Here is a 23,735-nt window from a genome sequence, read left to right as displayed (position 1 = left end):
GTCAAAACAAAATAAAAACTGATCAAAAAACAAAAACTACAAATTCTGACAGTGGATAAGAATGCGGTGCAGTCTAACATAAAGTGAGACGTCTGGTCACTCATCCACCTTTTCAAGTCATGTTTGTTGGTATTTTGCTTTAATGGTTCTTATTTCTCTCCAGAAATACAAAATATCCACACAGTAAACCCACCACACCTTTCGTTATGTACCATGAATCAAAACATATTTCTAGGAAGAATAGGCTGTTTTTTAGGAGAAACGTTTACAATCAGACAGAAGCATGGTTTATCAGTATGTTATTTTTACTATTTTTATGCTACATGTTTTTCTTTTTTATCACACTCCACATCTTTACACTAAGTTCACAAGCCTAAACAAGCAAAGATATGCTAAGTTATAAAGACATTTCATGGGAAATATTCACAAGATTTTGTTTTGTAAATTACTGCCCCATTCAGTTTTGGAGCCTCTAAGTAGAGCGTGACATGCTGTCAAACCTTCATATAACTGGTCTCATGAGCCTACTGTGGCAAAACGGTTAATTTCAAAGAGACAACAAGACATTCACTGTATCAGACATCATAAGGATGGTGCATATAACCATGGATCTTCCTGTGGTCTGTGATTAAGTCAGTCCAAAGGCTCAAGAGTGAATTAGGACACTGAGAATGGAAGAATTTCCCAACAGGCTTGTTATAAAAGACATGTTGTGTCTCTCTATGGTGAACCCAGCCAGAGTCAGCTGCCATACTCCAGCCACTCTTTCTTCTCCCAAGAATATTAAAATTTGTTGACATCACTGCACTCGGATGGTTGAGAAGATGCAAACCTGTTCACAAACCAGTGCTTCTACAATACTGGGAACGTAGGAATGTGGCACTAGGCCTAGAAAACATCAACAAGTTTTTACTTTGTAACTATTTGAGGATTACCCCTTACTGTGTGATGTGCGCAGGCTCAGTACAAAAAAAACAACGGGCTCTGTTTCATTCAGAGCCATTGTTTTATTTTGATAGTGCGGGACGACATTCCCCTGAGTTGAGGACAAAGTAAAAAACGAAGACTTTTAGTGTAAATACAAAGTTATAAGTCAAACTGAACTGAACATTTGATGCTACATTTTCATAACAAAAATGTTTCATATGTCAAAAATCTAACAATTTTACAATTGAATAAATATACAGCAAAATACAAAACTGAGCACTTTTATTTGATTATTCATTTCAAATATACATATTTTATATTATTCCAGCTTTCTGGATGATAGGAAGCTGGAATAATAGTCTTTTTTCCCACCTTGGCTCATGTGGTGACTCATATGATCAGTATTGGGTTAGCAACCTTCAGGACTTACTCCACACAGGACACCCACCACTGGGGTTTATTTCCTGGGAGTCTCCACCAGTTGCTTTAAGAACCGAAGAAGCGTATTGGATGTGATGTGAAACGTCTTCACAATCCTAAAGACGTCCAGCTGCCTTCTTTCTTGAGCTCTTGAGACTTTCATCGCACACAGACACACCGGTCACAAGAAGCAGACGGGTCCCAATGCCACAGAGATCTCAGAGACAAGCTTGGAGACACTGCTCGTCTCTACACCCAGATGTCTGACAGGAAGTAATTCCATATCTCCTTGAACCCTGACAAACAGCTCCAGCTGGAGAAGCAGCAGACAAAAAGCAAACACAAGGAGATATGTTCAGTTTGTTCTTCCTGGATTCATAACTAATTCCAGAGACTAGACCCTTGTGCATGGCGAGGGAAATGATTTTTAGCAGCTGTATGGTATCTCTGAGCAATCTCAAGTCTAATATTGTTTTATTAAATCTCCTTTATTCCCATAACTATAAAACGTGTGCAATTTACCTTGTAAGGCTATCGTACAAAAGCTGAAATTAAAAAGTTCTCATAGTTCAGACAGTGTTTGATTTATTTGTACCGCCACATGACTTATTTATCTTTTGGAGACTGGTGTTTCCTTTCATAAATTTCCATCACAATAAAAGGACTCTGATCTGACACAAATGTGATGCATGGTTCCTGAAAGTAATCGATTCCACTTCTTTTTCTCAGACGCCTTATGTACAACAATGTAAAACGAATGTGTTGTTTGTATTACAGTCACAGTTATAGAAAGATGCTGGCAACGCCCCCAAAAACTGTCACAAATCGTTTAGTCTTACCTCAGAGTGTTTTCTGGACACTGTGACAAAGTGTGAATCGATTTCTTTGCCAGAGTCTCCCAGTAAGTGGATAATCTGACTGGCTAAATCATCTGTGGCAGCAGTACTCGTCTGGTTTTCTGTACAGCTGAGAGTGATGTGCTGGAAAGATGAGTGGCTGTGTAACCGCAGAAACTTTAGCTGGACAGCTTCCACACCAGGGTAATCAAACTATCAGAAAGAGCATTAATGTTAGAAAGCACATCTAGAAATAATAGTTTCCTGAATCTAGCCACATATTATTTAATACTTACTTTTTGGTGGTGAGTAAACCTCTCCACATATGTCCTCATCATTTCTGGGTCCCTCCATATTTGAATCTAAACAGTGGGATATGATGTATATTTTTGAAGCCATTCATAAAAACACAAGATTTTTGTAGTAGCATTAATCAGAGAAGAAACACACACACACACACACACACACACACACACACACACACACACACACACACACAGACACACACACACACACACGTTACTTTTTCCTTCAATAATCTGACATAAATGCAGTCCAAACTATCTACAAACATTCTCAAGTTCCATGTTTTGTAGCTGATATTGTGATAATGAAGTTAGTTCTTTGATAACGTTAAGCTTCACAGGTGAAAATGACTGAACCTTTGAGTAAAGAGGTTCTATGCAGGTTGCTCCACCTCCTGTGAAGTTACAGAAGACCTTCAAGGCATCACAGGGACAGCCTTGGTTCGGGTCCATGTAAAAGTAACCTGAAAAAAAAAGTTGAATGGAACGTACTGAAATATATAAGGGAAAACGTAATAAAACAGTCATCAGATACTCACCATCATTTAGATGTGGACGTATGAGTCTCAGCTCATGGCAGGTGGTTCCAGGATCATCTCTGGTGCCCAGGGGCCAGCTGAAGAACTCTGCTTCATCTTCTTGAGACCATCTCCTTGTCACTTCCCTGGGCTACAGGAAAACAGTGTTCAGCATTCACTCAGTCGGCTTAACATGTTTTACTTTTAAAGCTAGACTGCAGAGCAAATGAGGACATTCTGTGACTGTATATAATGTGCACGGAATAAGAAAGCTTGCACCAACTTTTTCTTGCCCTTCGCTTTGCTTCGGGAGGCCGGGGCTTTGCTTTGAACTCTGTGCAGTTTGAAAACTATATTTTTTAACAGGTCTTTGCTTAGGCTTCCATTTGCCAGGGGCTCCTGGTTTTCCCTGTGAAAGGCATGGCATGATGCAAACTTTCAGGATATTCGGAGAAATGGATCAAGCTTTACATACATCTCAAAACAATCTAGCATGTTGCATTTGTGTTCAGCGATCAGGTCCAAAGCTTCTTCGCTTATATTGTGTTTGCAAACTCTTACTTGAGGTCCCGGCTTGCCCTTCGTTCCCTTTGGACCTCTCCTTCCTCGGACACCTTTCATTCCCTGTAGTGACCCAAACACAATTCAGCAATGAACAACATTGAATTAAAATTGACTAATGCTAAGACTTAAACATTTATAGAAATACAAAGTCAGTCACCCACTTTCACTCCAAGGTGGCCCTGTAACAGAGACGAGTGTATCAAACAAAGTTTTTAGGTTACAACATGACAATTTTTAAAATATTATTCAGTAAAACTTCACTAATCAAGATATTTTAGTAAGTCATTACAAAAAACTGAACATCAAAGCAACTTACAGGGATTCCTGAGAAGCCTTCCTGCCCGGCTGGACCACGAGGACCAGTGTCCCCCTGTAGTAAATGGTTAATTGATTATTTATTGGATACAAATAATTAAAAACAATGCAATAATGGGAGTAAAGTGTGACTGACCTGTTTCCCCTTATCACCCTTTTCACCTTTAAATCCCTGCAAACCAGGATTCCCCTGATATAGAAGTCAGACATGTGGTAGATTAATCCAAAATCCACCTTTTTCATTTAAAGCATTTTATATTTAAATTGACTGCAATTCACCTTTAATCCAGGTGGACCTATTGGTCCACGTATCCCTGTATCACCTGGGAGACCCTTTGTAGAAAGAAAAGAAATTAAAGGAGTTACAAATACACAAATATATGTTAGATGAGATTCTGACATATTGAATGAATATATGCACAAAATATGTAACTGACTCTTACCTTCGTGCCAAGACTTCCAGATTCACCTTTCTCTCCTCTCAGCCCTGGAATACCCTGAACCAACAGCAACAGATGATGCAAATGTTCACACTAACAGGGGTAAGGTTTTTATTAGCGATCACGTTCTGCTCTCTAATCATTTTACCTTTGGCCCAATTGGTCCAGGAGGCCCACGTGTTCCTTTTAGACCCCTCGTACCCTGAGATATTTAATAAGACCTTAGTAAGAAACATTTCAACAATGCATTACATCAAACAAAATAAAAAAGACAAATTTATAAGCACCACTATGCTATAATATTAACGTGCTTATAATAGTCACCTGAAATGTATAAATGATTGCTTACCTTAACCCCCCCTTCTCCAGCGTTTCCCTTAATCCCAGGAGATCCAGGTTTTCCCTGCAAGGTATGCATGTATTTAATACCACATAATGCAATAATCTGTAAGAAAAGCTTAGCTGCAAAAGACTTATTCCATTTGTAATTGTGCAGATTTGCATGTCATTCATTTCCTTAGTGAAATTACCGTCTTGCCAGGCCTGCCTGGTGTTCCAGGAGCTCCTCTGTGACCAACGTCACCCTATGAAGTTAGCAGGGGAAAAAGAAATTAATAAAAAATTGTGAAATGTGTTAAAATCAATTTTAGTAAGGCAAACTTTCTTACCGGATCTCCCTCATTACCCTGAACTCCCAGCAACCCATCCAGACCGCTCAGTCCCTGAGAATATGATCGCAAAAACGAGAAAAGACGATCAAACGAAATGAGCATTGTTGGTGTTTCGTGTTAAGAATTGCATTTGTTAGTTGGGATGCTTACAGGTTTTCCAGGTGGTCCAGCAGGTCCTGACCTCCCCGGCAGGCCTTCAGGTCCCTACAAAAGAGACAAGAAACTTCACCGGATGAAATCAAGGCCAAAACCGCTTAACCTTTACTGTTAACACTCATTGTTTATTATTTAATTCAGAGTGAATCATTAATTAGGCTTTACAGAAGACTGAATAATTAATCTGTGTTTATCAGACACCCAGTGCAAGTAAGTAAAGTTTATTTAGTGCTTTTCACTGACATAACAGTCACAAAGTGTTGAACAACAATTAAGACACCAGATAATCATGTTAAAACAGATTAAAAAATAGCATCAAATTGGTAAGACAGCATAATACACACCCAGTGCACGTGGGATTTATACTATCCGTAAATGTTGAAATAAACTATATTTCATAATAGTCACAGTAACTAATCTTGTAACTCCAGTCTGAGATGTGAAGGGACACTCGGCTTAAAACAAAACTCACAATTTGCCCAGCAGCTCCTTGTGTCCCTTTACTTCCTGGCTCACCACCTTTTCCCTTCAAAATGAATTCAGTGACATGAAAGTTGCATGAAGCAGGTTAAAAGTACCTTCACTATGATAGCTTTATTTAAGGGAATTAAGAAACTGCTTTAGAGTTACATGTTTGAGCCACGCTTTCTTCTTACCTTTGGTCCCTGGATTCCTTTAGTTCCTGGAGGACCAGGAGGGCCACCAGGTCCAGTTTGACCTTTAGGACCTGGAGAGCCTATGACCCCCATCTTCCCCATTGTACCCTAAAATCACAGTGAAATATACTCAGAAATTTCTAGAATCACACTATAATAGCAACAGCATAGTATAGAAATGTAATTTTTGGAATTGAAATATGTCAGATGATCCGGTAAGATCATTTAGTCATTTATGGCACTTACTATTAAGTATTAAAACTGCAATTTAAATGCTTAAGAATGCTCTCTTACCAGTCTTACCACTTTCCCTCGTGTTCCAGACTCGCCTTTTACGCCTTTCATACCTCTGATGCCCTGGGAAACAAAGACAGTTATGCAGACACATGGCCTCACTGTGTTTGCACACATGATATTAAATATGCTTGACCATATTTATTATGGCCACAGAGTGAAACAAATAATGAAATCTAACCACGTCTCCCCGAATGCCTGGAAGACCCAGCATACCCTTTTCACCAAGACTGCCCTGAATTATAGAAAAACCAACAGAGACAGTTAAAAACCAGTGAAATGTTTTAGCTGGACAGTTAACATGTGTGAAAGGTACAGTATACCTTTGCTCCAGGCACTCCACCTTTACCTTCAGCACCTCTCTTGCCAGGTAATCCCTAAAAACAGACACATAATGTATAAATAACTTACATATCACTGAAACAACTAAACCTTTTTTTTCACATTCAGGCCTAAATTAAGTTATATATTTTAAATATGCTCCACAACACGTCACTGTTGCCTATCCACAGCACGTTATTAGGTCCACCTGTTCAAATGACACCTGCTGAAGTTCACACTGAGCATCAGAATGGGGAACAAAGGGGGTTTAAATGACTTTGAGAACAGCTGGTGACTCAGACTGGTTGATCTGAGTCTTGTCCCCTTCAGTCCGGGTCGTAGCTCGAGCCCATGACATTGTGCTAGAGGTCAGCGGCGCATCAGGGGAGACTGTTTCGAGCCGATAGCAAGACAGGCACTAACTTAAATAATCACTTGTTACAACAAGGTATGCAAAAGAGCATCTCTAAATGCAAATGGGCTACGGCAGCACGAGCTTACACCAGGTGACACTTCTAGAAGCTAAGAACTGGAAACTGAAGCTATAGTTTGCATGCGATCCCCAAAATTGGACAGTAACTGAATTCAAATGAAGAAGAGTCACGTCATGGATGTCCAGCCAGCAGATCTGCTATCATGTTAATGTCAATATATGTTTCCAGCACCTTGGTGAATCTATGCTACAATCATAGCTGTTCTGAAAACAAAAGGGGGTTGATATTAGTACTTTAAGTGTACCTAATAATGTGTCCGGTGAGTGTGTGTGATTTAGTTAACATTTTTAACTCAAATTCAACACAAACACATCGAGGTGATACCAATATCGAACATTTAGTGCACATTTTAGCACACAGTCAGTATAATAATGGAAAGTTAATGTTAGGTAAAGTAAAACGTACAGCTGGTGACGGTCCAGTGGGTCCAGGAGGGCCCGTAGTACCAGGAGGACCCTGAAAGAAAAACAGATATAATGTTGTTCAGCAGCATTATAGTCAAACATGCATGTTCTGTAGAGACATATAGACACAGCACATGTTGTTAAGATGACTGAAGCAAACAGAGTCCCCCTCAGGTACTAACAGCGAGTCCCTGGAGCCCTTTCTGGCCTTTCGTTCCTGCTGCCCCAGTTTGGCCTCCAGCTCCAAATGGCCCACGAGTGCCTGATAAAGCCCTGGGGCCTGGCTCACCCTGTCAGTAAATCATCATTATCACTATCAGGTTTTCACTCAGACATTTTGTTTACAGGCAACACCAGTTCTCAGGTTTTCTTCATCATTGTTTCTACATGTATGAGTTAAAATGACTGACCTTGAGTCCTGGGGGCCCCTGCTGTCCTCTATCTCCGGGTGCACCCCTGTACCCCTGAGAAAATCACATGTAGTAAAGACAAGGCAGAGGCGATGCACAGTCTTCCTTATATTTGCTCTTTTTGAATTAATATCCCTGTATGGAAGTCAGTGGTGTTACAGTAAACTATACTTTAGGATTACTACATACCCGTTTCCCTTGTGGCCCCTTCGGTCCCTGTGAACCTTGGTTTCCTCTTTCACCCTCAGACCCCTTTGGTCCTTTCTGCCCAGGAGGTCCTGTGTTTCCCATAACACCCTGAAATCACAGTTTTATAAGTAACACAATTTTCACGAATGCTGCAGTAAACTGATAGCAAAATTAACCTTTATTCTTAATTTTGGGATTGATATTGGACTCACAGATAAGCCTTTTTGGCCGGCTGGCCCTTGAAATCCTTTCTGTCCGTTTGGACCCTAAAGACAAGAACAACGCTCAGTTTGTCCTGTTTCATGGGCTCATACTCCTGAAGTTACTCTAACAGTTATGATCTTCTAGGTCTTTCATTTTCCTTTGATTTTCTTTCTTTCTCTTGTATTATCTGTGCTTTCTGTACTCTTCGCATCTCTAGTTTTCTTACTTTAGGTTTTGTTAATTTTATGTTAAATGGAAATTGAAAACAGTTGAATCCATGACCAAGCTAATCAATCTACCTCCTCACCATCGAGACCAGCAACTCCCTCCTGCCCCACAGGTCCTCTGGATCCCTGAACACAGGACATGTAGAGACAAACAGAAGAAGAAGAACCGTCTTAAGTTACTTCAAATGACACAGCATTATTGACGTGCACTTGCATAGAGCTTTTTCTGTATTTAAGTAGGCGATAAGATACTTAGAGAAGCTCAGAGGTTCACCTTATCTCCTTTTACACCGCCTGATCCAGATGGCCCCTGACTTCCATCTTTACCCTGCGTGTTAAGAAATTTAAGATAATAACAGGGAGATAATATAAAGAAACATCCTATCAAAAAAGGAAGACAGCTCCGTCTTAGTGAGCTCGCAGTTTGGTAGAGCAGGTTTTTCTACCAAATGTATTTTGAATTTTAATTTCAGGGGATGTATTTGCTTCATGTTCATTATACCAAATACTGCATAAATAATTGTTCTATAATTTGATGCACAACAAAGAATAAAGCAAAGATTATAATTCAACGTTACTATTGGTGCATCGAACTGCTCGGCATTAATGCCAAGGCATAATTTTAAAAAGCACCTTTCTGTCAGAGATATCTTGAAAATTAATATTATTAACAATATCTCACAAAAAACGGCGGCAAATTGCCTGTATTTGCCTGAACAACCATAATATTCAACCAAAAGTCGTCAAATTATAATGGTGACTTGGATCCATCTTGTCTTTTGAAAAGAGCAGGGTTAAAACCATGAAAATTAATCGTACATGCGTTGGCTTATCAAAGTTTTCGAATCAGTTCAAATGCGGTGTAAATAAACCCGACATCATCATCCTTCCAACAGGTCTGGTGACACCGGGCTCGACTTGGTCTGGTGACTGACCCAGAGAAACTAATTATGAGTTCATGGCAAACTGGAAAGAAAGAAAGTGTCTGTTCGCTCCCGAGTGTTTCTGCAGTTATCACAAGAGGACTGTTCATCCTGCAGTTAAGCAAAACTGCAGAGAGATTAGCATGAAGGCTTTGTGACCTTTCACGTGGCTGACAGTTGACTTGATGAACAAAGTGTGACTAATGATGTGTTCTGAGTCTGGGATTTTGGGTTTTTCTAGTTTTGTATTTTGGATTATTTTCCTTGTATCCCTGTTTATTCATGACTCTCTTATGTTTCCACATCTGGCTTCTTCTTCATCTTTGTATTTATGATTTGTAACTTGTGTCAATTTAGTCTTGCATCCTTTTCAGTTGTGGCTCTCTTCCTGTTTTATTTTGGTGACTGTTCTTCTCTGTATCCTTTGTCTTGGTTAACGTCCTCCACAGTCATTATCTTAGGCTACGTTCACACTGCAGGTCTTGATGCTCAATTCCGATTTTTTTGTCTGCTCGTTCACACTACAACTAAAATGCGACAGCAAACGCGCTCTAGTGTGAACGCTCAAAGCGGCCCGCATGTGCAAAAGAAGACGTCACACACAACGCGCTCTGTTTAGACCCAGAGCAAACAGTGTTGTTTGACTGATGGCCCTTAATATAAAGACTTCGGACTTTACATTTCCCAATTTTTGCTTTAAGTTATTTTGTTATTTACATAATAATGTAAATAACCTAATAATGATCCTTATTGCTGTTTAAGAGAGGAGCGGTGCTTCAAAGGATAGCTGCAGATTTCTGTCAGAATCTGCAGATTATACAGTACAAATAAAATGTTCACGTTGTCTTCCCAACAGTTTCACTGGATGGCCAGGAAGCGTTCGCGATGTCTTCTCGGACGCTGAGAATTGGCGTCTGTCTTGTGTCAGTGACGTAAAAGACGGATTTAATGCGACATGACCATCAAACAGCAGTCGCTTTCTAAAACATCGGATTTGTATCGGATTCAGCACCACATACGAAAGTGACCCAGATCGGATTTGAAAATATCGGATTTGTGCCGTTCACACTGTCATAGCATGATCGGATAAATGGGTCGCATAGGGTCAAAAAAATCGGATTTGATGCGCTTTCGCCTGCAGTGTGAACGCAGCCTTAGTTAACCCCAGCTGTGTTCCTACTTGGTTTTTTATCTCCTCATTATGTAAAATGCCTGAGTTCTGTACACAGCCAACCTTGACAGTTATGTTGGACAGACTGACAGAGCTTCAGTTTGTGTATGAAATAAAACAATTAGGCTCCCAAACTTCTAATTATATTTGAAAACAAAAGCAAAAAACCCCCCCAAAAAACAACAAAACCTTACAGAGTAACCTGTAACTCCAGGAGGACCAACTGGGCCTTGTGGACCTTGACCGCCTGGAAGACCACGGGACCCAACTTCACCCCATGGTCCAATGTTGCCGTGGATACCCTGTTGGATTAAAGTATGTTTAAAAAACAGAGAAAAAAGTTCATAGACTAAAAATATTTCTTGGTTTTATACAATCTGATTGAAGTCTGTTAGTTAAATACTCAAAGACGTTCACATGCTGTGTGTAGAAAACACACACAGCTGCAGTCATGTGAAAAACAAAGCCCACGCTCGGAGCTCGGAGTTTAAGAGTGAAGGTAGCAGCAAGCTGCTGCTCATCAAATGCACTTGATTAATCAAGTGTGACCATCTCTATAGAAGCAGATGTTGGTCTGGAGCTTTCAGGTGTGTGCTAACAAATTAATGCCACAAATTTTTGAATTTTTTGAATGCAATACAAACAAATTGCAAGTCTGCATTTTGGGTCCTTTGCTGCCTCCCCGCACACAGACCATGACACAAATGGTACCAAACCTCAATGAATTGAAGCGACCTTAAAATAAAGTTCAAGAGAAGTTGGACAAAATTCCTCCACGACACGAGAAACTGAAAATTATACAGAAAACTATTACTTCAAGTTACTACTGCTAAAGGTGGTGGCACGTTATCACAGGACTGCACAGAGTCCAATGAAAAACGTTCTTTTCCACACACCTGCCTTCATCTAATTCTCTAATTAACTCACAAACCAATGCTGACGTGTAGAAACTCAAACCGCTGACCAATCAGTGCGTCCGACCTCCTGGGCTACAGCATTCTCACATTCTCAAACATCAAGACATTTACCACAATAAAATCAAAGGCATAAGTTGACCAAAAGAATGTGTAAACAAAGGACTGGATGAATGTTTTGTATGGACAAATAATTAAAATGATCTTACAGGAGCGCCTCTGTATCCCTGTGGTCCAGGCATGCCCATCTCTCCCTGGAGAATGACAAGAACTTGACTTTAGTAAGAAGTTAGAGAAACACTTATAAATAATGAACAGGCGATAGTAGAAAATAAGGGACTAATTCACTTACTCGGGGGCCTTGTATTCCTTTCGGTCCCTCCTCTCCTCTTGTACCCTTCACAGCACAAAGGTTATCTTAGCATATGAGGAGCTAAATAACCGAGTGACTGATAAACCTGCTACTTAGTAATGAAGATGTGAGGCTCATACCTTAAATCCTTTACTTCCTGTTAGTCCGCTGGGGCCTTGTTTACCTACAACCCCCTAAAGGAAACATCAGGATTGGATTTTTTGGTCTGGCTATAAAGAAAGTACCACAAATTCCAGAAAGTCTACATTCATATATCATTGTTTGGGTTGAATTTTCAAGGCTTCATTATTTTCTTTCAACAAACACAGGAGTACTCTCCATACAGCTGCACAGTAACATACTCTCCTTCCTGGCTGTCCCGATGTCCCCTTCGTTCCTCTGCTGCCAGATTCTCCCTGGAAGTCGAATGACACAACGCTATGATCCTAACGTCACATAATTCACTGTGCTGAGTGATCACAGGACACTGTTGTAAAACTTTAGATCCTCATCTTAATAAATAAATGAATTCATTTATTACAGTCACTCCCATAGTCTCCAAAAATACTAACAATGTTTCATGAAGCAAGAATTTAAAAATTGCCTTACACTCTTTCCTACAAGGCCTTGGAATCCAGGAGGTCCTGTTTTTCCAGGCATTCCCTGTGGAAATGAGAACATGAGATAATAACTTGTCCCACTCCAGGATAAGCAAATGCAGCTGTCATATAACAAGACGAGCTCACTTTAGGTCCTGGAGGTTCGACCGCTCCATTCACTCCATTTGCACCAACAGGTCCCTGAAGCAAAGATCATATTAGTTTAATATCTGTTACCCTGGTAATATTACTGCTCAAGTATCATTTCTGACAGATTAAATGTTAACTATTAACCTAAAGAAGAAAGGATCAAATCTGATTCTGGAACACTTAACCCATTTTGTTCTGTAGGAATAACAAACCCATAACAATAAATACATAAAAAGAAAAATAATTCCCATTAATAAGGGAGGCTTCTGTTCCAAACACAGCACATGGTTAGTCTTACCGAGGCTCCACGACTGCCATCCTGCCCCTTGTGGCCCAGATGACCTTTAAATCCCTGAAAAATGAAAGAAATGTCTCCTTTTTTCTATTTGTTTTTTCTAGTGTGAATAAAAAAAAGGAGTTAAAATTTACCATATATTTGAAATCCATATAAATACAATACAATTTTATTTATATAGCACGTTTAAAACCAGGGGGTACACCAAAGTGCTTCACAGTAAGGAACAATGGCAAATGATTACACTGAACAGTAAGTCATTAAAACAAAGTAAAATAGAGAAAATAGAGAACAAACAAAAGCATAAGTAAGTAGAGATCAGAGATGATTATGCAGAGAAATGAGTATCTGCAAAAACTCAAAATCTCAGCAAGTATATTTGTCTTATTTCTAGTCAAAATTATCTCATTACACTTAAAATAAGACAAAATCAGCTACAAAGCAACGTTCCAGTAAGATTCAGGAACTTGTTTCATTGGCAGATTTTTTCACTGAATACAAGATATTTTACCTTGAAATAAGTGAAAAAATCTGCCAATGAAACAAGTTCCTGAATCTTACTGGAACGTTGCTTTGTAGCTGACCAGATGATCATAAAGAACGGCTGGGAGTATAGAGACTGAGGAGGTATATAAATAGTGCCATCATCTGGATAGTAGCTTAAGCAGATGTCATGTGTGGTGGATAGATCAATTCTGTTTTAAAGCTATAAACATGTGTTTCTCTAATGTTTACATGTACAGCATGGTCACCTTCAGGCCTTTTGAACCCGGCATCCCCGGGACTCCAATCTTCCCCTAAACAGATGGGGTACACAATCAGGTGCAAACACAGTGTGAACTCTTTGACATGCCTCTGTTTAATGCAATAGTAAGAGCTTTTTCAATGCACTGATTGGTCGATGCCTTCAGTCACAGATGTAAAAAAAACAACAATTAACAGCGCAGTCATGCAAGTACAGAGTAAGAACTTTAACCATATAGGAACCTTAATACCAGGTTCTCCTTGAAGTCCCCTCTCTCCTGATGTCCCCATCTGTCCCTGCAATAACAAATAAATACATAAATAATACAAACATAAGTATCTATACTGAACATGTTGGGGCAAAAAAGTATTTAGTCAGCCACCGATTGTGCAAGTTCCCCCACCTAAAATGATGACAGAGGTCAGTAATTTGCACCAGAGGTACACTTCAACTGTGAGAGACAGAATGTGAAAAAAAAATCCATGAATTCACATGGTAGGATTTGTAAAGAATTTATTGGTAAATTAAGGTGGAAAATAAGTATTTGGTCACCTCAAACAAGGAAAATCTCTGGCTCTCACAGACCTGTAACGTCTTCTGTAAGAAGCTTTTCTGTCCCCCACTCGTTACCTGTATGAATGGCACCTGTTTGAACTCATCATCTGTATAAAAGACACCTGTCCACAGCCTCAAACAGTCAGACTCCAAACGCCGCCATGGCCAAGACCAAAGAGCTTTCGAAGGACACCAGGAAAAGTATTGTAGACCTGCACCAGACTGGGAAGAGTGAATCTACAATAGGCAAGCAGCTTGGTGTGAAAAAATCAACTGTGGGAGCAATCATCAGAAAATGGAAGACATACAAGACCACTGATAATCTCCCTCGATCTGGGGCTCCACGCAAGATCTCATCCCGTGGGGTCAAAATGATCATGAGAACGGTGAGCAAAGATCCCAGAACCACACGGGGGGACCTGGTGAATGACCTGCAGAGAGCTGGGACCAAAGTAACAAAGGTCACCATCAGTAACACACTACAACGGCAGGGAATCAAATCCCGCAGTGCCAGACGTGTTCCGCTGCTGAAGCCAGTGCATGTCCAGGCCCGTCTGAAGTTTGCCAGAGAGCACATGGATGATACAGCAGAGGATTGGGAGAATGTCATGTGGTCAGATGAAACCAAAGTAGAACTTTTTGGTATAAACTCAACTCGTCGTGTTTGGAGGAAGAAGAATACTGAGTTGCATCCCAAGAACACCATACCTACTGTGAAGCATGGGGGTGGAAACATCATGCTATAGGGCTGTTTTTCTGCCAAGGGGACAGGACGACTGATCCGTGTTAAGGACAGAATGAATGGGGCCATGTATCGTGAGATTTTGAGCCAAAACCTCCTTCCATCAGTGAGAACTTTGAAGATGAAACGAGGCTGGGTCTTCCAACATGACAATGATCCAAAACACACCGCCCGGGCAACAAAGGAGTGGCTCCGTAAGAAGCATTTGAAAGTCCTGGAGTGGCCTAGCCAGTCTCCAGACCTCAACCCCATAGAAAATCTGTGGCGGGAGTTGAAAGTCCGTGTTGCTCGGCGACAGCCCCAAAACATCACTGCTCTCGAGAAGATCTGCATGGAGGAATGGGCCAAAATACCAGCTACTGTGTGTGCAAACCTGGTAAAGACCTATAGTAAACGTTTGACCTCTGTTATTGCCAACAAAGGTTATGTTACAAAGTATTGAGTTGTATTTTTGTTATTGACCAAATACTTATTTTCCACCCTGATTTACCAATAAATTCTTTACAAATCCTACCATGTGGATTCATGGATTTTTTTTTTCACATTCTGTCTCTCACAGTTGAAGTGTACCTCTGGTGCAAATTACTGACCTCTGTCATCATTTTAGGTGGGGGAACTTGCACAATCGGTGGCTGACTAAATACTTTTTTGCCCCACTGTATACTCACAACAGGACCAGGGATTCCAGAAAATCCCGCTCGACCTTCCCGACCCTTTGACAAGAAGAATGACTGTTAATGGTTAAGAAATGTTACAACACTGCTCCCTCTACAATACTACAGTTCACATATTTTTGGAAATATTAAAAGTAAGAAAAAGCTGAAAAACACCTCCTTTGCAATTTTATGTTGACTTTGCTTTTTAAAATGTCTTTTAACCCTTTAAAGCCAGTCGGTGCAGGCACGCTCTGTTTTGCGTAACTATTTTTAAATCCCAGTAGCTCTGCAACCACGTAAGGTAGCGCAATAATTTTTTTTGCATATGAAATCGGAGGAGTTGTACTTACATCTTATGCCATCAGCTTGTCCTCGGTCACAGTTTCCTTCCACATATAGCTTTGCAAAAACTGCATAAAAAGCACTTGTAGCAACAAAAACATAATATTCCAGAAACACCCTTTGCCGATCCGATCAGCTGTTCATAACACTTCCTATGTCCATCAGCACTGCCCGAAACCGGAAGTAATGTCATTTTGCGGAAATGTAGTTTTTTTTATACTATCAGGGCCTCATGAGCCTATACTGGTGTTTTTAAAAGTTATGTTTGACTTTATGACTTTCTGTGTCGTTTCTGGGATGCTTAGGACTCATATTGCACTGCTGGAAATAGTTTATTTTGATGCATATGCTGTTTGTTTTTGCAAATTTGCATTATAATATTTATTTTTGTTTTTCCTGCAGTATATAAAAATTGGTGTATTTCAAAAATAAAACTATGAAGACACTCAAAATAAATTTCCTGTGGTGGGAAACTATTTTGTGCAACTTTTTTGTATTTACAGTTTTGAGGGATAAGCCTCTTAAATTTCTCTAACTAGAAATATATGTTAAAAAAACAAAAACGATTTTCAATTTTTTTGTAGTTTATTGCACTTTTTGGAATTTATGTAATTACTATGCACTTAATGCATACATATTATTAAAATTTGGGCTATAATGGTTGTATTGATGTATAGCAACTTGAAATACTCCCAAAAATGGCTCCACAGCATGTAAAAATATAATATAAGCTCTGGCGGACTTGGTTCTATGGTAGGTCTTAAAGGGTTAAATACCAAGTTTGGCCTCTGATCTTTAAGGTCACACTGAGATATGCAACATTCTGTCAAACTAAATTTCTGTGCAAATATATTGATGTATTTTAGTGCTGTCAGCCATAACTGCATTAACGCGTTAAAAAGCTAACCGCGCTAATGTGTTGACGCCATGCAGCCCCACGCACGGGGTGATCCGCGGTAAGTCGTTAACTGAGATTTGCCGCGTTAATGCGGTTATGGCGTTAACGTCAATTTAACGAGATTAACGCTGACAACACTCATTTATTTTTATAGATATGAATTATTCAGACTCCTTACCTTATTGCCTCGAGATCCAGGACTTCCTTGAATACCAGCTGGTCCTCGGTTTCCCTACATCACATCATATTTGCACAACAAAATTCACTTTTCAGCAAAGAAAAAGAGTCAAGATAAACAGATTCAACTATTTGCTCAAACTCACCTTGGAGCCATCTTTTCCCTGCTTCCCTGGCTCTCCCATGATGCCATCAAAGCCCTACAACATTGGATGAAGATATGAAATAAGATCTGATATTACAGAAGCTTTAGCATCATAAGTGAGCATGTTTTTTTAAATATATATTTATTTTTTACACTCACAGCAGGTCCAGGAAGTCCTGGTAGCCCTGCATATCCTCCAAGTCCCTCAAGTCCCGTTGGCCCTGCGTGCCCCTTTGATCCCGGTTTACCTGGAGGTCCACGAGGACCCTGAACAAACAAAACAAGCTGATTCACTGATCTGATCAGTTAACCAACCACAGACCAGACAGATGGACAAGAAAATTACCTGGGCTCCCTTGAATCCTGGATCCCCCTTCTCACCTCTCCTGGATTTGACACCCTGGTGGTGACAGAAACACATAAGTAAACAGAAAACAACAGCTCAGGAGACCAAAAGGGAACATCAATTAATGTCATGCATTATAAAGGTTGTAACCATTTTAGCAAGAGTGAGAAATTAAATTCTTTTAAGTAATCTTACGGGATCACCTGAGGATCCAGGCTTTCCTGGATTCCCACTGGCTCCCTAAAATAAGGGGACATTGCTCAGGTAAACTCACTACAGCGTAAACAAACGCTGCACAGCACACTTACTCTTTAGTCTAATTATCTTACGTTTAGTCCAGGTGGTCCAGGTTGACCTACTTCCCCTTCATCTCCTGGATCACCCTGGTGAAATGTAAAAAACAGAAAATTCAAACGGCAGTGACCCGAACTGGTAACTGCGTACGTTCACAAACCAGTTTGACATTTTATGTCTTCAAGTATACTCACAGTGCTACCTTTAGGACCTGGAGGTCCATTAGGGCCTGGGTTTCCCTGTGAGGTCATTGATCAAAGTGTTTTACTCACAATTAATTTTTCAACATGTGATAAAGAACTTTTTTTTTTACTCCTAAAAAGATTTACTCAGGTTTATCTTCCTACTCTCGTTTTTAATCAATATTATCTCATTTTCACCTTCCTTTGTTCACAAACTACACGTGACCACACCAAAAACGTGCAACTTTCATTTACCAAACGCTGAACAACGTGTTGGTTGTTTCACACGTGATCATTTCATGCTATACAAAAGCTTTACTAATACCTGAGGGCCACGAACACCAGGAAACCCGACTGTTCCATCCGGACCGGGCTCTCCCTAAAGCAATGCACGTATGTATATTTTGGACATTTACTGAGGTAAGTGACAACGTCTGCTAGAAAGGGAGCAAATATAAGTGTTTTCTCACCTGTGACCCAGCTGCTCCTCTGGGGCCCATTTCACCCTGATGACCCTGACAGTTTAAATAATTGCTCTATAAATGTCTTTAAAAAACAAACAAACACCACTTTGAGTTTGTTTACTTTACTTACTGTTGGTCCTGTAATTCCTCGGACACCTTTTCCTCCTCCGGGACCCATTTTGCCCTGAAAAGAAGGCAGATTAATAGATGCTCATTAATAGTATCTCATGTTTAATTAAAAATAATTTTCAGTGTGATGGTTTTGTGGGAGGATATAACTTACCGGAGGGCCTCTCGGACCACAGAAGCCTAAATCCCCAGTTTGTCCCTGAAAACAATGAAAAGCAACAATGACTGCAAAGTAGAAACAGTAGAAACACCAACACAGATCATTTTTTCTATCTGTTTGTGTGACACTGACCGAAGGCCCTGACGGTCCTGGGAAACCGGGAGGACCTCTTGCTCCGGACGTGCCCTGTAAACATTGGACTTTTCAGATGTAGCTTTAAAATGTACATAATTTGAGAGCAAAAATTAATTTAAGTCATCTGTTTTACAAATATTAAGTAATAAAAAGCAACTTTTTGAATGTGCTGGGAATGGAGCTGGTCATCTGAGCTTACTATGTAGCCAGGAAGCCCAGCGTGGCCTCTGACTCCTTTATTTCCCTGTAGGCACAAAGACACGGATCAGAATCCCGTGCAGCCTTCCTGCAAAACGACAGCAGTTCTACAGATGACTCGTCTGACCTTGTCTCCTTTCTGTCCTCTGGGTCCCTGTGACCCCGCCTCGCCCTGATAACCCTGCAGGCAGAGAAAATGTTTGACTCTTAATATAAATCTTTGACACTTTAACATATACAGTTATAATAGTATGAGCAAGCTGCACAAATAAGTGGCTGTCGCTGAATGCAAAGGGAGACAGATACACACTCACTGGCCAAATCATTAGATACAGATTTCTAGTGGTTTCATGGTGCTGGGTCATTTTGACTCAGCAGTTTTAGTTTCATGTGTTTCGGTGTTTTTTCTGTATTATGTTTTTTTTTTTATTCTTTAGTTTTCCTGTTTTGAAGATGTAATCCTAATTTTCAGTGTTATTCTGGTTAAGAGTTTTGTTCTTAGGTTTAGTTCAGCGTCTAATCTGTGCTTGTCATGTTTCCTGTTTTACTTTGAAGGTCCGTGTCTCATGTTAGCGTGTCCAGTGTTTCTCTCCCCTGTGTTGTCCTTATATTTTCATTCGAGTCAGCTGTGTCCTCACGTGTCTCCACCTCTCCTGATCACCTCATGTGTGTATTTAAGTCCTCCGTCTCCCTTTGTTCATTTGTTCAAGAGCTCATATTACCCCAGTTCTTCAGCAGCTTCACTGGTTGCCCGGAGAAGCCAGGATAAACTTTAAAGTCTTACTTCTCGCACACAAGTGTATCCATAAATCTGCTCCTTCCTATTTGTGTGACCTGCTTCATATCACCACTGTTTCCCGCCCTCATCTCACCACTGTGGGGATCAGAGCCTTCAGTCGCTCCGCTCCTCGGCTCTGGAACTCTCTTCCTCCAGCTGTTGTGGCCGTTTTTGTTGAATGTTTATAAAATGCAATTTGTATTCATTTTTGTTTTTTCTTTAAAGTTGTAGGAATATGCTGACCTAGTTTTGTTATGTAAATTTGTAATTCATTTTATTGGAAAAGTTTTTTGGAAAGTGATTGGTTTATTGGCTTATGGACCCTCCCATTAATCAGGGGATTAAGAGCACCCTGGGGTGGTAAAGATGGTTTTTGTTTGCCAAACGTCTGATGGGAAGACGAAAAATGATTTTTTTGACCACTTTTGAAGTTGTTAAAGCAAATTAAGTTAACCTACGTTTAATTTTAAGTTTTAAGAAGTTATTTGGTTGATTTTTGTTTATAATTTTCCACGAAATAAACGGCAGATGATTTTTTAAACAATGGAGTCAGAAGTGCGTTCGAAAACAAACCTCCCGTTGCCACCCACGGCCTTTTCTTGGACTTTTTTGGCGTTTGGAACATAAAAGGCCGTGACACCAGCCATAAGAAATATAAACTCTCTTCCAGTATTTAAGTCACAGCTCAAAACACATCTGTTCAAACTGGCTTATTCACTTTAGTGCCGATTTTATCTGTTGTCAAGTTCTGTTTTGCAATTTTAACTTATTTTATGTATTTTATGACTATTGCTCCTTTTATTAATTTTGTTCTTTTGAAAGGCGCCCTCAAATAAAATGTATTATTATTACTATTATTATTACTATTGCCGCGTCGTGCCAGCTGTTTTGGCCACTTTGTTTCAGCCATAATAAAAGCTCGCCTTTCGTTCAAAGTTCAGTTCCGTCTTCTCGCCCGTGTCTGCTGCTGGATCCACCTCACTCAGTCCACTCAGTCCGTGACAGGTTCCTCGTGACTGTGAAAGCCATTTCATTACATCGACGTCCAAGAAAACAGTTTGAGGTGCTTTGAACTTTGTGATGGCGAGTCAGTAAGGGCTGGGCATGGTCAACAACAAGACTCAGGCAGGCTGTGGCACTCAAACGATGCTCAGTTGGTGCTGAGGGGACCAGGTGAGCCAACAACATTATACTGAACTGTTGATACAAGGCAGGACGGATCCATGCTTTCTACCATCTGATAGGTGAGACTCATCAGACCAGCTGACAGTAATGGCAGCTGCTGTGGTCTTTTTCTGTAGCCCATCTCTCTTGTCCATCCAGAGAGGTCTCCTGTGTACCTCAGGCCTAATAAGTAGTTATCTGAATTACTGCTGCCTTCCTATCAGCTCTGTGTAAAGACTAGTGATGGTCGATCAGGCGTTTCTGAAATACACAGACCAGCCTGTCTGGCACCAACAACCATATCATACACTCAAATAACCTTTCTTCCTGATTCTGAAGCTCAGTTTGAACTTCAGCAGGTCATCTTGACCATGTTTACGTTCTTAAATACACTGAGTTGCTGCAATGTGATTGGCTGATTAGATATTTGCCTTTAACAGGCAGTTGAACAGGTGTATCTAATAAAAAGGCCAGAGAATGTATGCTGTCTATGCACGTGCATGCTAAAGCCTCCATAGTTATAATCCTGATAACATTATAAGTTCAGGACAATCTTACCCACTCACCCAGCTCCCCTTTGCTGCCCTGCTCTCCTGTGTAGCCTTTGGGACCCTGTAAGGACAACTAAGGAGTTAATTCCCCAGGCACCAGTATGACTAACTTAAATCCATACATGGAAACTAAAAAGAAATAAATACATGTTTTCCAGGAGATTTACCTGCTCTCCAGGTAAACCTGAAGGGCCCGGGTCAGCATTGTGTCCTGGGGTCCCGTCTCTTCCAGGTCGGCCCGGGGGACCCAGGATACCCTGTGGACCGGGACTGCCCTGGAGTACAACGCAACATGTAAAGTAGGTAGAAGAATAATCACGAGACATTACAGAGCAGATTTACAGACAATAGTAGTAATATCTTTCCTCTCTATTCAATATAAATTTGCTTCTACCCAGAATTCCTATTACTACTAAAATATATCCAGGAAATATTAAAACCTCTGTCCTGACCAACCACAACAAGCCAGCATCTACTTAAGCATCATATTAATGTCTTAATCCACCATAATATCGCTAGAATAATATACAAGTTATCACCCTACTGATCGTCCTAATCACGCTAAAAACATTTGATATTTACATAGTCAGCTGCTTTGCAATAAAGCATTAATCATCTCATTTTGCAATATGTGCGTGAACCTTAGCATGTTCTTTGCCTTACACTTATTTTTAGTTGTCATGATGTGAGCCCCATGATCCTGCACTCAAGTAATCAGATGCAAAAAAACAAAAACAAATCAGAGAAACGTACGATGATTCCTTGAACTCCTTTAGGTCCTTGCTTTCCAGGAATTCCAGGTAGTCCCTGGAGAAAAAGTAACCACTGGAGTCTAGTTACAGTCCTTTATTTGTATTGTCAGGTAAAACTTTCAAGTTGAATTTAGCCATAATGTCTTTGTCTACTTACAATTGGTCCATCATCTCCAGGAGGTCCGGGAGGACCCGGAGGCCCTTTAAGTCTCTGAGAACAAAAACACACAGTGTTACAGCTCAGGCACAACATGTCTTATTATAACATTCAAATGAAAATGTGCAAAGAATAATTTTTTGATTAACCTAAAAAATAATCTTCTCAGAGTACCAAAGTTTAGCTGCTATAAGAAAGGAGTTACTGTAAAAAGTCATTTTAGGTGCATTCATGTTATAAAACAAACGCCTACCGGCCACGAGGACACCAGCTTTTTGTAAATTTGCTTTTTCTGCAAGAAAACAGTGAAGAATGGATTTTTTCAATCATGATTACTGAGCGTTCACACACAGAAAGAAAAGCTTATTCATACTTACCCTGACAAAAACAAACTTTAAAAATAATAACACAGCAGTGGTAACTATAGGCTCTGAAATAATTACCGATTTAAATTGTCACAGTTATAAGAACGCATCCGTCAGCAGTGAAAGTGGACAAACATGTGATATAATGAAACACAAGCAGACACTGAAAAATTAAAGATCCAATAACATTAAAACTGCTTATATATCGTAGTCAGTACAAATGAAACAAGTCAGTCTCTTCTAGATCGCACATGAAATGATTCAGTGGATCCAGAAGGATCACGTTTGTATTTTCCTGTCTCTCAGTTCATCTGATTTCACTTATTTCAGTTCTCTATATATTTGTCAAGCAAAAGTATCTTATAATGTTAAAAAAAATCCTTAAAAAATGACACATTCAAGAAATAAATATTTAAACAATTTTACTAAAACTAACACTTCTTACATTTGCTAAGCAGAAGAATGTACATCTCCTGTTTTTATTAAATATGCTCAGTCTTGGAACACGTCTGTTAAAATAGTTTTCATTTCATCAAACACAGCAGCAGCTCACCTTGAAAGCCTCCCACTCTTCTTCAGAAGTTTTAAACACAACAATAGCCGGCATCCCAGCTGGACCAACGGGGCCTCTGTATCCAGTCTGCCCGGTCCTGCCCATCACGCCTGGGTATCCCTTAGAAGACAAACCCCCCAAAACAAAACCAAGAACAAGAACAAGAATTTGACATTTTACTTAAAGTTTATTAAAGATTCATGAAGACAATTTACCACCAAGAAAAATACAAACACGTGAATGTGAAAAGAAACCAACAAATCTACGCCTCTAAAAAACTAAAAAAGAAGATTAACGCAATTGTAAGCCATGCTTCCGAGCTCATTGCAATATCTATTTATGAACAAGTGCTTAAATTACACCAAGATGAATTTTATTAAGTTTAATTTAACACTCACTTTATCTCCCTTAGGTCCCGGTAGACCAGGTAAACCGTGCAATCCCTGAAACAAACAGTAGAGCTGAGTCATTGGATCATGTGAACCCAAAATG

General features: G+C 40.0%; 1 protein-coding gene across 2 annotated transcripts in view; it reads right to left on the bottom strand.

Moving 5' to 3' along the window:
- Positions 1–120: 120 nt before the first annotated feature.
- The window catches only part of LOC113016533 (uncharacterized), a 30,846-nt gene continuing 7,231 nt past the window's right edge, over positions 121–23,735 (bottom strand). The window contains exons 2-62 of one of the 2 annotated variants that reach the window (XM_080297219.1): positions 23,642–23,686; positions 23,244–23,363; positions 22,579–22,617; positions 22,326–22,379; positions 22,170–22,223; positions 21,584–21,691; positions 21,432–21,477; positions 19,051–19,104; positions 18,925–18,969; positions 18,723–18,776; positions 18,585–18,629; positions 18,432–18,485; positions 18,308–18,352; positions 18,163–18,216; positions 17,850–17,894; positions 17,691–17,744; positions 17,557–17,601; positions 17,362–17,415; positions 17,175–17,282; positions 17,017–17,070; positions 16,872–16,925; positions 15,466–15,510; positions 13,743–13,796; positions 13,508–13,552; positions 12,759–12,812; positions 12,458–12,511; positions 12,321–12,374; positions 12,074–12,127; positions 11,852–11,905; positions 11,712–11,756; positions 11,569–11,613; positions 10,640–10,747; positions 8,626–8,679; positions 8,424–8,477; positions 8,133–8,186; positions 7,921–8,028; positions 7,732–7,785; positions 7,504–7,611; positions 7,323–7,373; positions 6,426–6,479; positions 6,284–6,337; positions 6,103–6,165; positions 5,809–5,916; positions 5,625–5,678; positions 5,147–5,200; positions 4,994–5,047; positions 4,856–4,909; positions 4,675–4,728; positions 4,474–4,527; positions 4,329–4,382; positions 4,165–4,218; positions 4,022–4,075; positions 3,887–3,940; positions 3,732–3,749; positions 3,568–3,630; positions 3,290–3,415; positions 3,028–3,157; positions 2,846–2,952; positions 2,480–2,545; positions 2,187–2,396; positions 121–1,660 (exon numbers count right to left, since the gene is read on the bottom strand). In XM_080297219.1, coding sequence (XP_080153345.1) covers positions 1,529–1,660; positions 2,187–2,396; positions 2,480–2,545; positions 2,846–2,952; positions 3,028–3,157; positions 3,290–3,415; positions 3,568–3,630; positions 3,732–3,749; positions 3,887–3,940; positions 4,022–4,075; positions 4,165–4,218; positions 4,329–4,382; positions 4,474–4,527; positions 4,675–4,728; positions 4,856–4,909; positions 4,994–5,047; positions 5,147–5,200; positions 5,625–5,678; positions 5,809–5,916; positions 6,103–6,165; positions 6,284–6,337; positions 6,426–6,479; positions 7,323–7,373; positions 7,504–7,611; positions 7,732–7,785; positions 7,921–8,028; positions 8,133–8,186; positions 8,424–8,477; positions 8,626–8,679; positions 10,640–10,747; positions 11,569–11,613; positions 11,712–11,756; positions 11,852–11,905; positions 12,074–12,127; positions 12,321–12,374; positions 12,458–12,511; positions 12,759–12,812; positions 13,508–13,552; positions 13,743–13,796; positions 15,466–15,510; positions 16,872–16,925; positions 17,017–17,070; positions 17,175–17,282; positions 17,362–17,415; positions 17,557–17,601; positions 17,691–17,744; positions 17,850–17,894; positions 18,163–18,216; positions 18,308–18,352; positions 18,432–18,485; positions 18,585–18,629; positions 18,723–18,776; positions 18,925–18,969; positions 19,051–19,104; positions 21,432–21,477; positions 21,584–21,691; positions 22,170–22,223; positions 22,326–22,339 — 3,753 coding nt within the window. In that variant the 5' untranslated portion in view covers positions 22,340–22,379; positions 22,579–22,617; positions 23,244–23,363; positions 23,642–23,686 and the 3' untranslated portion in view covers positions 121–1,528. Of the gene's footprint in view, positions 1,661–2,186; positions 2,397–2,479; positions 2,546–2,845; positions 2,953–3,027; positions 3,158–3,289; positions 3,416–3,567; positions 3,631–3,731; positions 3,750–3,886; positions 3,941–4,021; positions 4,076–4,164; positions 4,219–4,328; positions 4,383–4,473; positions 4,528–4,674; positions 4,729–4,855; positions 4,910–4,993; positions 5,048–5,146; positions 5,201–5,624; positions 5,679–5,808; positions 5,917–6,102; positions 6,166–6,283; positions 6,338–6,425; positions 6,480–7,322; positions 7,374–7,503; positions 7,612–7,731; positions 7,786–7,920; positions 8,029–8,132; positions 8,187–8,423; positions 8,478–8,625; positions 8,680–10,639; positions 10,748–11,568; positions 11,614–11,711; positions 11,757–11,851; positions 11,906–12,073; positions 12,128–12,320; positions 12,375–12,457; positions 12,512–12,758; positions 12,813–13,507; positions 13,553–13,742; positions 13,797–15,465; positions 15,511–16,871; positions 16,926–17,016; positions 17,071–17,174; positions 17,283–17,361; positions 17,416–17,556; positions 17,602–17,690; positions 17,745–17,849; positions 17,895–18,162; positions 18,217–18,307; positions 18,353–18,431; positions 18,486–18,584; positions 18,630–18,722; positions 18,777–18,924; positions 18,970–19,050; positions 19,105–21,423; positions 21,478–21,583; positions 21,692–22,169; positions 22,224–22,325; positions 22,380–22,578; positions 22,618–23,243; positions 23,364–23,641; positions 23,687–23,735 lie in introns of both variants that reach the window. The other variant, XM_080297218.1, reaches the window with a different exon arrangement.

The sequence above is a fragment of the Astatotilapia calliptera genome, chromosome 23, assembly GCF_964374335.1.
Source record: "Astatotilapia calliptera chromosome 23, fAstCal68.1, whole genome shotgun sequence".
Lineage (NCBI taxonomy): Eukaryota > Metazoa > Chordata > Actinopteri > Cichliformes > Cichlidae > Astatotilapia > Astatotilapia calliptera.
The sequence above is the reverse complement of the archived record's forward strand: the minus strand, read 5'-3'. Positions and strand labels throughout refer to the sequence as shown.